Genomic DNA, 15,108 nt, shown 5'->3' with positions numbered 1-15,108 from the left:
TCACACACACAAACACACATTCACACACAAACACACACACTCACACACACACACTCACACGCACACTCATATGCACACTCACACACACACTCACACACACACTCACACACACACTCACACACACACTCACACACACGCACACACACACTCACACACACACTCACACACACTCACACGCACACTCACACACACACACGCACACTCACACACACGCACACTCACACACACACACTCACACACACACACTCACACACATATTCACACACACACACACACACACACACACACCTCTTCCCTTGATCTATCTGCTTCACAGCCTTTTCCCTTTTTATTGGAGGAAGCTTGGTCTCGGGGAGCTGTGGTGGTGTCCTCACTCCACCATCATCTCTGCCAGCACTCTTCCTCCAGGAAGCCTTCCAGGAGGACACCCTCACGCTGGCCCCCATGACCCTGGGTCTCTGTCTCACAGGACGCCGTGTCAGCCCTACTAGAGCAGACCGCCACAGAGCTGGAGAAGCAGGAGGCGCGGAGGGGTGTGCCGTCCCCGAAGGAGAATTGGTAAGAAACCCCCTGGCCTGCACTCGGGCCAGGACTGAGCCCCCACCACTGGCAGCCAAGACTCCCCGTATCCTCTGTGGGGCACAGCACAGAGCCTGTCCCCGTGTCCCCTGTGTCCCCCTCCTAGCGCACAGCTCCTGGCGGCGCTTGTAAAATGCAGACATTCAAGAGCCAGTAAGGGAACCACAGGGCCAGAAGTTAGCGCATGGGACTGCAGGCCCGAGGCCTGGCTCCACCCACCACCTGCCAGAGCTGAGGGGCTCTGTCCTGTGGATTCACTGGCCTTCAGAAGAAACAGTGAAAAGATCTCTAAAACACGCTGCGGTGCAAATAGAGAGAGCGGCAGCAAGCAGGCATCACTGCCACAGAGTGGAGATCCCTGGGTGAGGAGCTGGCTGCCGGGCAGGGACAGAGAGCGAGTTCCGAGTTCTCCGTCACTTTGAAAGAAAGTGAGGGGGCTGGGCAGTGGCGCACCTGGTTGAGCGCACATGTTACAGTGCACAAGGACCAGGGTTCGAGCCCCCGTCCCCACCTGCAGGGGGAAAGCTTTGCAAGTGGTGAAGCAGGGCTGCAGGTGTCTCTGTCTCTCCCCCTCTCTATCATCTCCTCTCCTCTTGCTTTCTGGCTGTCTGTATCCAATAAATAAAGAAAGAAATTTTTTTTAAAAAGAAAGAAAGAAAGAGAGAGAGAGAGAGAGAGAGGGCTGGGGAGACCGACAGTGGCTCTGCAAACAGACTCTCCTGCCTGAGGCTCTGAGGTTCCAGATTCAATCCCCAGCACCACCATCAGCCAGAGCTGAGCATGGCTCTGGGAATAAGAGAGAGAGGAAGAAGGAGAAAAGAGAAGAGATGGGGGAGTCGGGCTGTAGCGCAGCGGGTTAAGCGCAGCTGGTGCAGAGCGCAAGAACTGGCGGAAGGCTCCCGGTTCGAGCCTCCGGCTCCCCACCTGCAGGGGAGTCACTTCACAGGCGGTGAAGCAGGTCTGCAGGTGTCTGTCTTTCTCTCCCTCTCTGTCTTCCCCTCCTCTCTCCATTCCTCTCTGTCCTATCCAACAACAACATCAATAACAATAATAATAACCACAACAAGGGCAACAAAAGTGGAAAAAATAGCCTCCCAGAGCAGTGAATTCGTGGTGTAGGCACCAAGCCCCACACTAACCCTGGAGGCAAAAAAAAAAAAAGGGAGGAAAGGAAAGGAAAAGAGAAGAAGAGGAAAGAAAGGAAAAGAAAAGATAACAGAACAGCCTAGGTGGTGGCACAGTGGATAAAGCACTGGACACACAAGCATAAGGTCTTAAGTTTGGTCCCCGGCATCACCGTCCCCCAGAGTAAGAGAGAGAGAAAGGAAGGACAGCTCCCCTGTGCACTCTGCCTGCCATTAGTAAATGTCTCCTCCCCTCCTGCTCACAGTGCAGGCTCCCCCACCACCCCCGCACCATCCCAAAAGCAGCCCCCAGGATGGCCACCGAGCCCCTGGCCCAGGACCAGTGCTCTCCCCAGACCCCCAGCTGCCTGCGGCTTTGCAGCGGCTCCTGGCAGCGGCTCCGTCCCTCTCCCTCTGCCGCATCCCCTTCTGTCCTTCCAAAGAGGCAGCCCAGCCCAGGCCTGGTGGGAGGCTCAGCCTGCAGCCCCTCTGCTGGGGGCTCCCCCTGGGGTCCCCCAGCCCATCTCGCTCAGTGCTGGTGAGCCGTGCTCACACCCGTCTACTTGCTGAGCTCTCTCTGGTGCCTGTGAGCTGGAGACTGGATTCTTCTTATTTTGGAGATCCACAAGCCAAACAAAACTCAGAGGATGTTAGGAAATAGAGGAAACCCCCAGGACAACGGGAGTCGTGTGTGTGTGTGTGTGTGTGTGTGTGTGTGTGTGTGTGTCCGTCCGTCCGTCCAGGGCAGAGCAGCAAACAGCACTCTGAGCCTATGTGGGAGGATGCTAGGGCCACACGCTGGTTAAAGCAGGATTCTGGGGGGATGCTCCCCTCCCACACACCCAAAAGCTCGAGGCCTCCAGTCTGGACAGCGCCCGGGAGCAGCTAGGAGGGCAGAGCCAGAACTGCCGCCCTACAGCCAGGCCTCAGGGGCACCTTCCCTCCCCGCGGAGCCCGCTTACCAGTGCTCGGGGCGGGAAGCCCTTGCTCAGTGGCCACTCTGTCCCCGTCTGAGACGCACGTCTTGGAGAAGTGGACATGATGAGGTAAATCCCTCCACACCCCTCCCAGGAGCCGAGGGCAGAAGATGGTCACAGAGAGCATCCCAGGAAGGGCGGCTCACGGTGCCATGCCGGGGAGTCAAATGTAGGGCGTCAGCTCTGCCTGTTAATGCTGACGGGTCCTACAGTAAGTGTGGGGGAGGCCCGCTCACAAAGAGGCCGACATCAACAGCAGCAGCCAGCGAGCTGACACACAGCACTGTGGGCTCATCTCCAGAAAAAGCTTCTTTGCTGCGGGGTCATGCAGGGGTGAGCCCGGTTAAGAGCACATATCACCATGAGGAAGGACCCAGGTTCGAACCCCCATGAGGTTCATGAGTGGTGAAGCAGGTCTGCAGGTGTCTGTCACTCACTGGTCTCCCTTCATCAACAAATAAAAAATAGAGGGGCTCAGGCGGTAGCACAGCGAGTTAAGCGCAGGTGGCACAAAGCACAAGGACCGGCGTAAGGATCCTGGTTCGAGCCCCCAGCTCCCCACCTGCAGGGGAGTCGCTTCCCAGGCGGTGAAGCAGGTCTGCAGGTGTCTGTCTTTCTCTCCCCCTCTCTGTCTTCCCCTCCTCTCTCCATTTCTCTCTGTCCTATCCAACAACAATGACATCAATAATAACAATAATAACCACAACAAGGCTACAACAACAAGGGCAACAAAGAGGGGGAAAATGGCCTCCAGGAGCAGTGAATTCATGGTGCAGGCAGTGAGCCCCAGCAATAACCCTGGAGGCAACAAATAAATAAATAAAAATAGAAAGAATAAATAAGGAAGAAATGGTCACCAGGAGCAGTATATTCATAGTGCTGGCACCAAGCCCCAAGGATAACCCTGGAGGAAGGAAAAAAAAAAACTTCTCTGCTGGGACAGTGTCTCCCACCTGGAGAGAGCCCACAGGGACTCAGACCTGAGCTCATCCTGACACCGACACTAGGCCCACAGCTGTTTTCAGTGTGTTTTCAGACACTGGACAGAATGCAGAGTGGAAGTCAGAGGCTGTGAGCTCTGCGGTCTAGCAGCCCCCGTGAATGCTGGCCTGGCAATGCCCCCATCACACTGCAGGGAGATGTGCTGCTGGTGTGTGGGTGTGTGTGTGTGTGTGTGCCTCTGTCTCTCTGTCTAAAGGAAAAAAAAAAGCTGGGAGTCGGGCGGTAGCTCAGTGGGTTAAGCGCAGGTGGCACAAAGCGCAAGGACCGGCGTCAGGATCCCGGTTCGAGCCCCCGGCTCCCCACCTGCAGGGGAGTCGCTTCACAGGCGGTGAAGCAGGTCTGCAGGTGTCTGTCTTTCTCTCCCCCTCTCTGTCTTCCCCTCCTCTCTCCGTTTCTCTCTGTCCTTTCCAACAACAACGACAATAATAATAATAACTACGACAACAGTGGAAAACAACAAGGGCAACAAAAGGGAAAATAAATTAATTAATTAACTTAATTAAAATTAAAGCCATCTGCAAGAGAGACAGAGACACAGATCTGCGTCCACTATGATGGGCCTGGACGCGCTATTCTCCGCTGCTGAGAAATGGAAGCGATCCAAATGTTCACCACCACACAGAGAGCTCCACAGAACGGGGCCTGTCCTCCCAGTGGAGTATTACTCAGCAGTGAAAAGGAATAAAGCCGCAGAGCAGCACAGCTGCCTCTCACGCGTCACGCTGAGAGGCCAGAGAGCAGGAACACACGCCACCTGCTTCTGTTTGTAGGAAGCCAGGACAGCAGTCGGGGTCTGTGTGAGGCCGGCAGCAGGGCTGGGCGTGGGGGGTGATCAGGGGGCAGGACGGAGTGAGTGGGGAAGGGTGTGGAGGAGCCTGCTGAAACATCCTGGGGTCTGAGGAGAGGCTGGGCGAGGCCCAGCACTCTGCTGCGGCTGCTCTGAGGGGCATGAAGCTGAGGCCCGGAGCCCCTGCTGTCAGAGAAGGGGACCCGCAGCCCAGCTCCTCCCAGCACCCAGGAAGAGCAGGGCTGGGGAAGGCCTTGGGAGGGCGTCTGGGGCACCAGCCAGCACTTCTGGTCACAGGGGGTACGAGGAGGCCAGTGAGAACGAGGCCGAGGAGGAGGAGGAGGAGGACGTCGTCTTCACCGAGAGAGCCTCTCCAGATGCGGAAGAGAGCCCAGTCTTAAAGGTGGGGGTTGGGGTGGACAGGGCGGGGCTGGGGGTGGACCTGGGGTGACAGCGAGGGGCTGGGGGTAGATATGGGGCTGGGGGTGGACAGGGAGGGTCTAGGGAGGGATATGGGCTGGGGTGGACAGGGCAGGGCTGGGGATGAATATGGAGCTGGGGCTGGACAGGGAGGGTCTAGGGATGGATATGGGGCTGGACAGGGTGGGCTAGGGGTGGACAGGGAGGGGCTGGGCATCAATGGGGGTGTTGTGACTCAGTGGACACTGTTCCTGAGGGCTGTGCCTCCCCCAGGTGGACAAGGAGACCAACACTGAGCCCCCCGCCCCATCACCCACGGTGGTGCGGCCCAAGGAGCGGCGGGTGGGGACACCGTGCCCGGCCCTGGGGCCCTTCCTGCGGGGAGGCACTGTCATCCGCTCCCAGACCTTCTCCCCCGGACCTCAGAGCCAGTACATCTGCCGGGTAAGCCTCCCCAGGACCCTGCTGGGCCCACATCCCCCCCCCCCCCAGTCTCTCTTCTGGCAAAGGGCACTCAGAGCCTCAGCTCTGGGGGTGAGGTGGGGTGGCAGACTGTTTGGGGCGGGGGAGTTGAAGGATTGAAGTACAGAAAAGGTGGGAGTGGGAGTGGGAGATAGCTCATCTGGCAGAGTGCAGGTTTACTGTGCATGGGGCCCTGGCTCCACATGGACACACCACAGACAGCTCGGGGAAGCTCCATGGATGGTGGAGTTGTGCTGTGGGGTCTCTCTCTACTGACATGAGATCAGAGGGGTGGTACGCGGTAGCACAGCAGGTTAAGCGCACATGGTGCAAAGCGCAAGGACCGGCATAAGGATTCAAGCTTGAGCCCCCGGCTCCCCACCTGCAGGGGAGTCGCTGCACAGGCGGTGAAGCAGGTCTGCAGGTGTCTTTCTCTCTGTCTTCCCCTCCTCTCTCCATTTCTCTGTGTCCTATCCAATAACGACAAGGGCAACAAAAAGGAATAAATAAATAAATAAAATAATATTTTTAAAAGAGTCTAATATAAAAAAAAGTAAATTTTAAATAGTCATGCAGGAGGTTCTGCAAAGAGACTTTCATGTCTGAGGCTGTGAAGTCCCACGTTCAATCCCCAGCACCACCATAAACCAGAGCTGAGCAGGGATCTGGTAGAGTAAATAAATAAATATTTAAAAGTTTTTAATATTTGAAAATATTAAAAAGTCATGCTGGCAGGTGGGGTATTTGCCAGATCTGAGCCCAGGCACCCCAGGGACGGAGCCCGCACACGGCGGTGGGGTGGGCGGTGGACGCGGAAAGCTGCCGGCCTGTGCTGTCTCTGCCTCGGAGCGCAGCCAGGGGCAGAGAATCGGTGGTGTGCCAAGAACCGCCCAGAAAATAATGTGAGAAAAACCAGCCTGTGCACCTGGCTAAACCCGGACCTCCCTGTCTGTCTGTCACTCGCAGCTGAACCGGAGCGACAGTGACAGCTCTACGCTGGCCCGGAAGCCGCCTTTTGTCCGCAACTCTCTGGAGCGGCGCAGCGTGCGTGTGAAGCGGGTGAGGGTCTCAGCCAGGCCATGCGGGGACCCCAGCCCGCCCCGCCCCGCCCCCGTCCCTGGCTCCGCCCCGCCCCGAGCTCCGCTCCCAGCCCCGCCCCGAGCCCTAGCCCCGCCTCCAAGTCTGGCCCCGCCCCATCCGAGCCCCTGAGTCTTTTTTTTTTTTTCTGTCACTTTTTTTTTTTAATTTCTTTCTTGGGGAATTAATGCTTTACATTCAACAGTAAGTACAATAGTTTGTACATGCATAACTAATTCCCCAGATTCCCATTTAACAATACAACCCCCACTATGTCATTCATCATCTTTCATGGACCTGTATTCTCCCCAGCCACCCACCCACCCACCCCAGAGTCTTTTACTTTGGTGCAATACGCCAACTCCAGTTCAGGTTCTAATTGTGTTTTCTTTTCTAATCTTGTTTTTCAACTTCGGCCTGAGAGTGAGATCATCCCATATTCAGCCTTCTGTTTCTGACTTATTTCACTCAACATGATTTTTTCAAGGTCCATCCAAGATGGGCTGAAAACGGTGAAGTCACCATTTTTTACAGCTGAGTAGTATTCCATTGTGTATATAGACCAGAGCTTGCTCAGCCACTCATCTGTTGTTGGACACCTGGGTTGCTTCCAGGTTTTGGCTATTACAGATTGTGCTGCCAAGAACATATGTGTACACACATCTTTTTGGATGGATGTGTTGGGTTCCTTAGGATATATCCCCAGGAGGGGAATTGCAGGGTCAATTGCAAGTCTGGCCCCGCCCCATCAGAGCCCCTGAATCCTTCTTCTAGTGTTTGCCCTTCTTCCGCAGCCAGTCAACAGCGTCAGGTTGAGCCTGATGTCAAGTTTCGAGACCTCCTTTGAATCTGGAGAGGTGGCAGTCGTTGACTATGTGGGTCCTAGTCTGTCTGGAGCCGCAGGGGCAGTTCGGGTCATCTCTGGCTCCCCAGCGATGGAACATAGCGGCGCACCGGCCATGGCCTGTTCGATAGCGATTGAGGAGGGCCCAATCATAACGTGCTAGGTCAAAGCCGGGTTGACGCTCGCAGGGGTCTGTGATGAGGTGTTTGTTCTTGACCTCAGCTGACTGCCAACTCTGTTTCCAAGAGTCTGGAACAGAGAAGTTCAGTGTAGGCGTAGGGGACCAGATTGGGTGACGAGACGTCAAGCGTTGGCCAGGGTGGGTGAAGATATGCGCGTAGATTGGCAGGTCCGGTCGAGCGTAGACGTGAGAAATAAACTTAGATGATGCCGCATCCCCACGAATATCTGGCGGGGCGATGTTGCTAAGAACTGGCAGCCATGGAACCGGGGTGGAACGGATGGTTCCAGAAATGATCCTCATGGAGGAATATAATTTGGAATCGACCAAGTGGACATGGGGGGTATGGAACCATCCTGGGGCACAGTATGCTGCAGTGGAATAGCATCATGCCAGAGATGATGATCGTAGTGTGGAAGCGCTCGTGCCCCATGAGGAGCTGGCCAGTCTTGCAATGATGTGATTCTCGCGCCCACCTTTGCTGCAGTTTTTATGAGATGTTCGTGAAATGACAGGGTGCGATCGAGAGAAACGCGGAGATAGACTGGCTGGGCTTCATGCCGGATTCTCGTATCCTCAAGTCCTAAACTCTGCCCTTAGACACACCCCCGAATTCTGGCCCCGCCCCAGCGCTCTGTTCCTGGTCACGCCCCGCCCCTGAGCTACGCCCCCTAAGCCTCGCCCCATTACTGAGCTCTGCCCTATAGCCACGCCCCAAGATCTGGCTCCGCCCCTGCTTCTCGCAGCCCCGCCCCTCCCCACCCCTGAGCTCTGGCCCCGCCCCCACCGCCTAGCCCCGCCCCATCCTTGAGCTAGGTCTCTGTCTGGAGTCCCCCCACCCCCGGCCAGCCCCCAGATGCTCCTCAGGAGCCACGGGCCATGCAGGTTCCCAGGCCCGGGCTGACTTTCCCCTTTCCACTTCAGATTGGGGGTTGCGGGATGGTAGGAGGGGGCGTCATGCTTGCCAGGTGGTTCCCCCATGTGGAGCTGGGGCTCGAACCCAGGGCTGCACGCCTTCCCGGGGGCGCCCTCCCCAACCGCATCCCCCCTGCCCCCAGGCCCCCTCGGGGAAGGCGCCACGGGCAGAGCGCGTGCTGCGGACCTCGCTGGACCTGGAGCTGGACCTGCAGGCCAGCCGGACGCGGCACAGCCAGCTGGTGCAGGAGCTGGCGGCGCTGCGGAGCCTCAGGGAGCGGCTGGAGCGCGGCCCCGGCCCCGGCCCCCCCGAGCTGCCCGCCGGCCTGCGCCGGGACCCGCGCCTCCGCCTGCTGCTGCGCGCGCTGGAGAAGCAGGTGCGCGCCCCCCTGGGCCCGCAGACCCCACCGCCTCCTGGGTGGCCCACTTCCCCAGGCCTGCAGGCCCCGAATCCCCCAGGAAGACCCCGCACCCCATCCCTTCCCAGCCTGGCCCGCACAGCCTGCTTGGCGTGCCCCTTTGCAAGAGAGCCACCGTCCACTCCGACCAGCCAGCTGCTTCCAGTCCCTGCTGGGAGTGGGCAGGGAGTCCGGAGCTGGGTCTGGGGGCTTTGGGGGGCGCCCCAAGGTCTGCAGGCCCCTGCACCCCAGCTACTGGGGGTTCTGGGCATGAGGCTGGACGCTGGGCCTGGGCGTCCCCAGATCCGTCCCTTGGTGTCCTGTGTACAAAACTTCCTGGAGTCAGTGCCCAGCGTGGCCCCCTCTCCCCCTGGTGGTCTCAGGGGGCCTGTTGCGGCACTGTGGACCCCGAGGGCCCCGGCCCGGGTTCAGCACCCCAGACCCAGCCTCTTGAGGGGGAGGGCTTGGTGCAGACCCCACACACCCTGACGGCCTCCCCAGCTTGGCTAACCGACCTGCCCTCCAACTCCAGGACCCAGCCAGGCCTGGCAGACCACCCATGAGGGGCGGGGGCCGGTCGGGGCCTGTCTGCAGGTGGCAGCCCGCCCCCATCTGCTGGGTGGGCCTGCCTTCTTGGAAGCCCAGTAGTTGCCTTTATTTTCGAGCTTCCTGGTCACCACGAGGAGAGCAAGCAGGTGCCTGCGTGCCTGTCTTGAGACGGCACAAACAGCAAGCCCGGCCTTTCAGACAGAGAAAAAGAGCAAGGCGGTGATGTGCCCGGTAGAGTGCACACGTCACATGCACCAGGGTCTGGGTTGGAGCCTCTAGAAGCCGCCCACTTCTTCTCCAGCCCTCACCCCCAACCCTGTACCCCCAACCCCCGCAGGTGGACCGAGCTGAGCACAGGGGTGAGCTGCAGACGGACAGGCTGATGCGGGCAGCTGCCAGGGACGTGCTGCAGCTCCGTGGCCAGAGCAGCAAGGAGCCCCCCGAGGTGCAGTCCTTCAGGTGGGTGTCCTCTGTGCCAACGCCCCGAGCAATCCCGGGGGGCTCCCAGAGGAGGTGTCCCCCCCCAGGCAGAGCGGAGGTCACAGCATTGGTGTTGGTGGGGCCTCTGTAACAGAGGAGCCCAGCCCAACTCTCCCCTCGGTCCCCAACGGGGTGGAGTCACTTGCTGGAGGCCCCCAAACGTCCCATGGCCCGGCTGTCCCGCTCAGACTGGGGACCCTTCTGCCGGGGTGCTTGCTCTGCGTCTGAGCCGGGACGAGCATCTCAGCTGCTCTGCTGGCAGGAGACAGCACCCAGCACAGCACTGGGCTGCCCGCCTAGGGGCCTCCAGGACACAGGGTCCATCCCCAACACCGGCCTGTGCCAGGGCTGAGGCAGCACTGCCCCCCCCCCCCCGTCTGTCTCCCTCCTTCTCTCTCCTTTGCTATTTCATAAATATAGGTCTTTATGGGGCTAGAGGATAACACTCACGGGTAGGGCCCGCACCTGGCCGGCCACAGGTCAGGTTCAAGCCCGGGCACCACATGGAAGTGCCCGTCTCTGTCCCTCTGTCTTGGTCTGAAACAGAAGGATTGAAATGTCACTCCAGGACTTGCCTGGCTGAGGGCCGGCCGGCCTGCTTTTGATCCTGGGCACCACATGTGCCAGGGTGATGCTCTGGGCTGGCCTGCCATCTCTCTCTCTCGCTCTAAATTAATAAATAGTTCTTTTTTTGTCTCCAGGATATATAAATAGTTCTTTTTTTTTCCTTTTTTAGAATTTTATTTATTTTCCCTTTTGTTGCCCTTGTTGTTTTTATTGTTGTTGTAGTTATTATTGTTGTCCTCGTTGTTAGATAGGACAGAGAGAAATGGAGAGAGGAGGGGAAGACAGAGAGAGGGAGAGAAAGACAGACACCTGCAGACCTGCTTCACCGCCTGTGAAGCGACTCCCCTGCAGGTGGGGAGCCGGGGCTCGAACCGGGATCCTTACGTCGGTCCTTGTGCTTTGCGCCACGTGTGCTTAACCCTCTGCGCCACCGCCCAACTCCCATAAATAGTTCTTAAAGAGTGATCCAGGAAGGGGACAGTGGATAAAGCATTAGACTCACAAGTGTGAAGTCCTGAGTTTGATCCCCAGCATCACATGTGCCAGAGTGATGCTTTGGTTCCTTCCCTCATAAATAAAAAGAGAAAGAAATCCTTAAAAAGAAAAGAAATACAGTGGTCCAGGATGGGTGGTGGTGCAGTGGAGAAAAAGCATGAGGTCCTGAGTTCAATTCCTAGCAGCACATGTACCAGAGTGATATCTGGTTCTCTCTCTCTCTCCTCCTAGCCCTCTCATTAATAAATAGATGTACAAAAAAGGAAAGAAAAGAAATGCAAGCATCAAAATAATAAAGGAAATAGAAAAATCGTACTAAAAAAATGTCATGGTCTGGAGGTGGCATAGAGAATAAAGCACTGGACCCTCAAGCATGAGGTCTTGAGTTCAAGCCCCAGCAATTCATGTGCCAGAGTGATGTCTGGTTCTTTCTCTCTCTCCTCCTATATTTCTCATTAATTAATAAATAAAATCTTTTTTGAAAAAGTACACTGGGTAGGGGTTGGGCAGGCAGTGATGCACCTGATTAAGCACATGTGCTACCAGGCACAAGAACCTGGGTTCAAGTCCCCGGTCCCCACCTGCAGGGGGACTTGACGAATGGTGAAACAGGTCTGCAGCTGCTCTTCCTCTCCCTCAAGTTCTCTCATATCAAGTAAAAATAGAAAGGGGGCGGGAGTCGGGCGGGGGCGCGGCGGGTTAAGCGCAGGTGGCGCAAAGCACAAGGACCGGCGGAAGGATCCCGGTTCGAACCCCGGCTCCCCACCTGCAGGGGAGTCGCTTCACAGGCGGTGAAGCAGGTCTGCAGGTGTCTGTCTTTCTCTCCCCCTCTCTGTCTTCCCCTCCTCTCTCCATCTCTCTCTGTCCTATCCAACAACGACGACAACAACAATAATAACTACAACAATTAAACAACAAGGGCAACAAAAGGGAATAAATAAATATTTAAAAGTTTTTTAAATAGAAAGGGGGCATAGGAAAAAATATGGCCACCAGGCTCACTGGATGCACAGAGCCAGCACAGAACCACAATGATATGATAATGCTGCCGGCAGCACGCGCACACACACACGCGCGCGCGCACACACACAGGCACGCGCGCACACACTCGCACACACATGTACGCGCACGCACACACGTGCACACACACACACGTGTGCACGCACGCGCACACGCACGCGCGCGCACACTCGCACACACATGTACACACACGCACGCGCATGCACACACGCGCACACACACACGTGTACACGCGCGCGCACACACACACGCACGCGCGCACACACTCGCACACATGTACGCACGCGCGCGCACACACACACGTGTGCACACACACGCGCGCGCGCACACACATGTACACACACGCACGCGCATGCACACACGCGCACACACACGTGTACACACGCGCGCACACACACACGCACGCGCGCACACACTCGCACACACATGTACGCACGCGCGCGCGCACACGCACGCGCGCACACACTCGCACACACATGTACACACACGCACGCGCGCACACACTCGCACACACATGTACGCACACGCACACACACACACACACACACTGTGGAGCTGGGTGGTGGCACACCAACCGGAACCCCTACATCATCATGCACAACGACCCAGGTTCAAGCCCCCAGTCCTCACCTGCTTGAGAGAAGCTTCGGAAGCAGTGGGGCAGGGCTGCAGGTGTCTCTCTGTCTCTCTCCCTGTCTGTCTCCCTCTCCCTTCTCAGTTTCTCTCTGTCCTAGCTAACAGAAAAGAAAAACAGAAAGGCGGAGGGAAGGCCACTGGGAATGGTAGATTTATCGTGCAGGCACGGGGCCCAGGGACAGCCTGGTAAACGCACTGTCTCTTGGGGTTCCAGAGGTGGCCCCTAGGTGAGGCTGCACCCTGCACTCTTTCCCTTGCACCAGACGGGGGAGAAAAAGCCTCCACGCACGACAGAGGTGAGCAGGGCAGCGTGTGCCACAGACGCTGAGGGAGGCAGGAGGCCCCAACCCTGATGGCTGGCCAGGGGCACGGAAGGAAGGAAGGGAGAGAGGGAGGGAGAGAGGGAGGGAACAAGGGAACCAGGGAACAAAAGATGCCTGCCTTCAAGAGCAGAGAAAGAGAGGAGTCGGGCGGTAGCGCAGCGGGTTAAGTGCACGTGGCGCAAAGCACAAGGACCCATGTAAGGATCCTGGTTTGAGCCCCCGGCTCCCCACCTGCAGGGGAGTCGCTTCACAGGCGGTGAAGCAGGTCTGCAGGTGTCTGTCTTTCTCTCCCCCTCTCTGTCTTCCCCTCCTCTCTCCATTTCTCTCTGTCCTATCCAACAACGACGGCATCAATAATAACTACAACAATAAAACAACAAGGGCAACAAAAGGGAAAATTTTTTAAAAAGAAAGACTCAGAGAGACACCATGGCACCGCTCCACCACTCATGGAGCTTCCCCTGGTGCTGTGTGTGATGCTCCCATGTGGTGCCAGGGCCTCAGACCTGGGTCTTGCCACATGGTAAAGCATGTGACCTACCAGGTGAAGTATTTCCTGGGTCCCTGTCTACTATGGAAGGGAGGGAGGGGTCCCAACTCACTTGTGACCCCAGCAGTGGGGGTTCTCAGCCTGCAGCACCCCCGGGAGGCAGGGTGGGTGGGTATGGGTATGGGGAGCCCCGTCCATGCTGAGCTGACGCCCGGCTGCCCTGCAGGGAGAAGATGGCATTCTTCACACGGCCCCACGCCAGCATCCCGGGGCTCTCCGTGGACGACGTCTGAGCCCCTGCTCCCTTCCCAGGCGGTGGGTGCGGACCTGGCCGTGGGGCTCACGTGCCGTGGCGTGAAGGTACCCGTGACCGTCCCCGGGCGCCGCAGCTTACGGACGGAGCCTTTCCAGCTTGGGTTTCCTAGTCGGGATTGAAAAAAAAAACAACAAAACCAGCATCAAAGCGACAAGATTGTATAGTTTGTATATTTAGGAATGTATTTTTGAGAAAGAAAATTTTAACAAACTGAATTTTAATGAAGTGTTTCTCGGCTGCTGTTCTTAAAACCAGCCTTAGGGTTTTTGGCTTTTTCGAACAGCTCTGCCTTCTAGAGGCATCATCGCAATAAGCACCAACACTTGGGGTCAGCCGTCCTCACACGCGGCTTCCTGCAGGTGTCACAGGACAGCTGGCCTTACCTCCCTCACACGTGTAGCACGAGGCTTAGACAGACATCGGGGCCGCTGAGGGCCGGGGTGCTCTGGCGAGTGAGTGTGTCCTGTGTGACGGGACGCCCGGTGCCCCGGGAAGCCACTGCGAGTGAGGCGGGGGGGCACGTCCCTTCCATGCATCTCCACCAATAAAGTGGCCTTTCTCATTGACTCGCCTGCATTCTTGCCCCCTTGCCTTTTCAGTTCCCTGCCCCCCAGGGACTGGCCTTGGCTCCCCGCTGTCCCAACGGGCTTTGCTGCCTTTCCTCCCTAGGTGGGTGGATCAGACAGTCGGTCACCATCCTTGCTGTCTGGGGCTCCTCTGGGCACCTTCCACGCAGAGCCGCTGGGGTGATGTGTTAGGGGAGCTGTGGCCTGGGCCCACCCTTGCCTCCCCCCTCCTCAGCCCCACCCTGCCTTCCTCCAAGCCCGCACAGCAAGTCCTGCGAGGTACGTCACAGGTCAGGTGACTCGGTACAGTGTCCCCATGGCATGGTTCTGGTTCTAGTGTGTGTGTTTGAGAGCTCATGCAGTATGGAATTGCTGCACTGAAGCTTCTTCCAATATGGTGGGCATGGGGCCAGGCTCAAAGCAGTGTACCACCTGGGTGAGCTATGTCGGTCATGCCTGAGAGCCCTTCGGGCTGGGCCCCATGCTAAGCCCCCTGCCGGGGACTCTGGGACATACCTGTCACCTGGCTGGCTTTCCTGGCAGCCCAGCACACCTGTCCCTGCCCCGCACCCCCTGTGCCATCTTGAAGCAGGGCCTTATTTGCTCTGTGCCCACAGGAGTAGGGGGGGTCCTGAATAAATGAGGAGTTGACCAGGTCATGTCCCCTGCCCAGGCCATGACCCAACACAGGCCGTTTCTCCTGCCCAGACAGTGTCCCCGCCCAGACCCTGTCTCCTGCCCAGACCATGTCTCCTGCCCAGACCATGACCTCCCCCAGGCCATGTCCCTTGCCCAGACCAGGTCTCCTGCCCAGGCCGTAACCCCTGCCCAGGCTTCTCCTGCCCAGGCCGTGTCTCCTGCTCAGACCATGTCTCCTGCCCAGGCTGGGAGCCCCCCAGG

The 15,108-nt window shown here is 57.7% G+C and overlaps 1 protein-coding gene across 1 annotated transcript; it reads left to right on the top strand.

The window, feature by feature from the left end:
* Nucleotides 1-451: 451 nt before the first annotated feature.
* On the top strand, nucleotides 452-14,208 carry WWC1 (WW and C2 domain containing 1; the record flags this gene model as incomplete). The annotated part of the gene is made up of 7 exons (XM_060197014.1): nucleotides 452-558; nucleotides 4,767-4,872; nucleotides 5,163-5,333; nucleotides 6,318-6,410; nucleotides 8,512-8,745; nucleotides 9,653-9,774; nucleotides 13,553-14,208. Coding segments are annotated over 7 exons (900 nt in total), but the record flags the coding sequence as incomplete, so codon positions are not given.
* Between the last annotated feature and the right edge of the window lie 900 nt (nucleotides 14,209-15,108).

This window comes from Erinaceus europaeus, chromosome 9 (genome assembly GCF_950295315.1).
Source record: "Erinaceus europaeus chromosome 9, mEriEur2.1, whole genome shotgun sequence".
In the NCBI taxonomy this organism is placed as follows: domain Eukaryota; kingdom Metazoa; phylum Chordata; class Mammalia; order Eulipotyphla; family Erinaceidae; genus Erinaceus; species Erinaceus europaeus.
The sequence above is the reverse complement of the archived record's forward strand: the minus strand, read 5'-3'. Positions and strand labels throughout refer to the sequence as shown.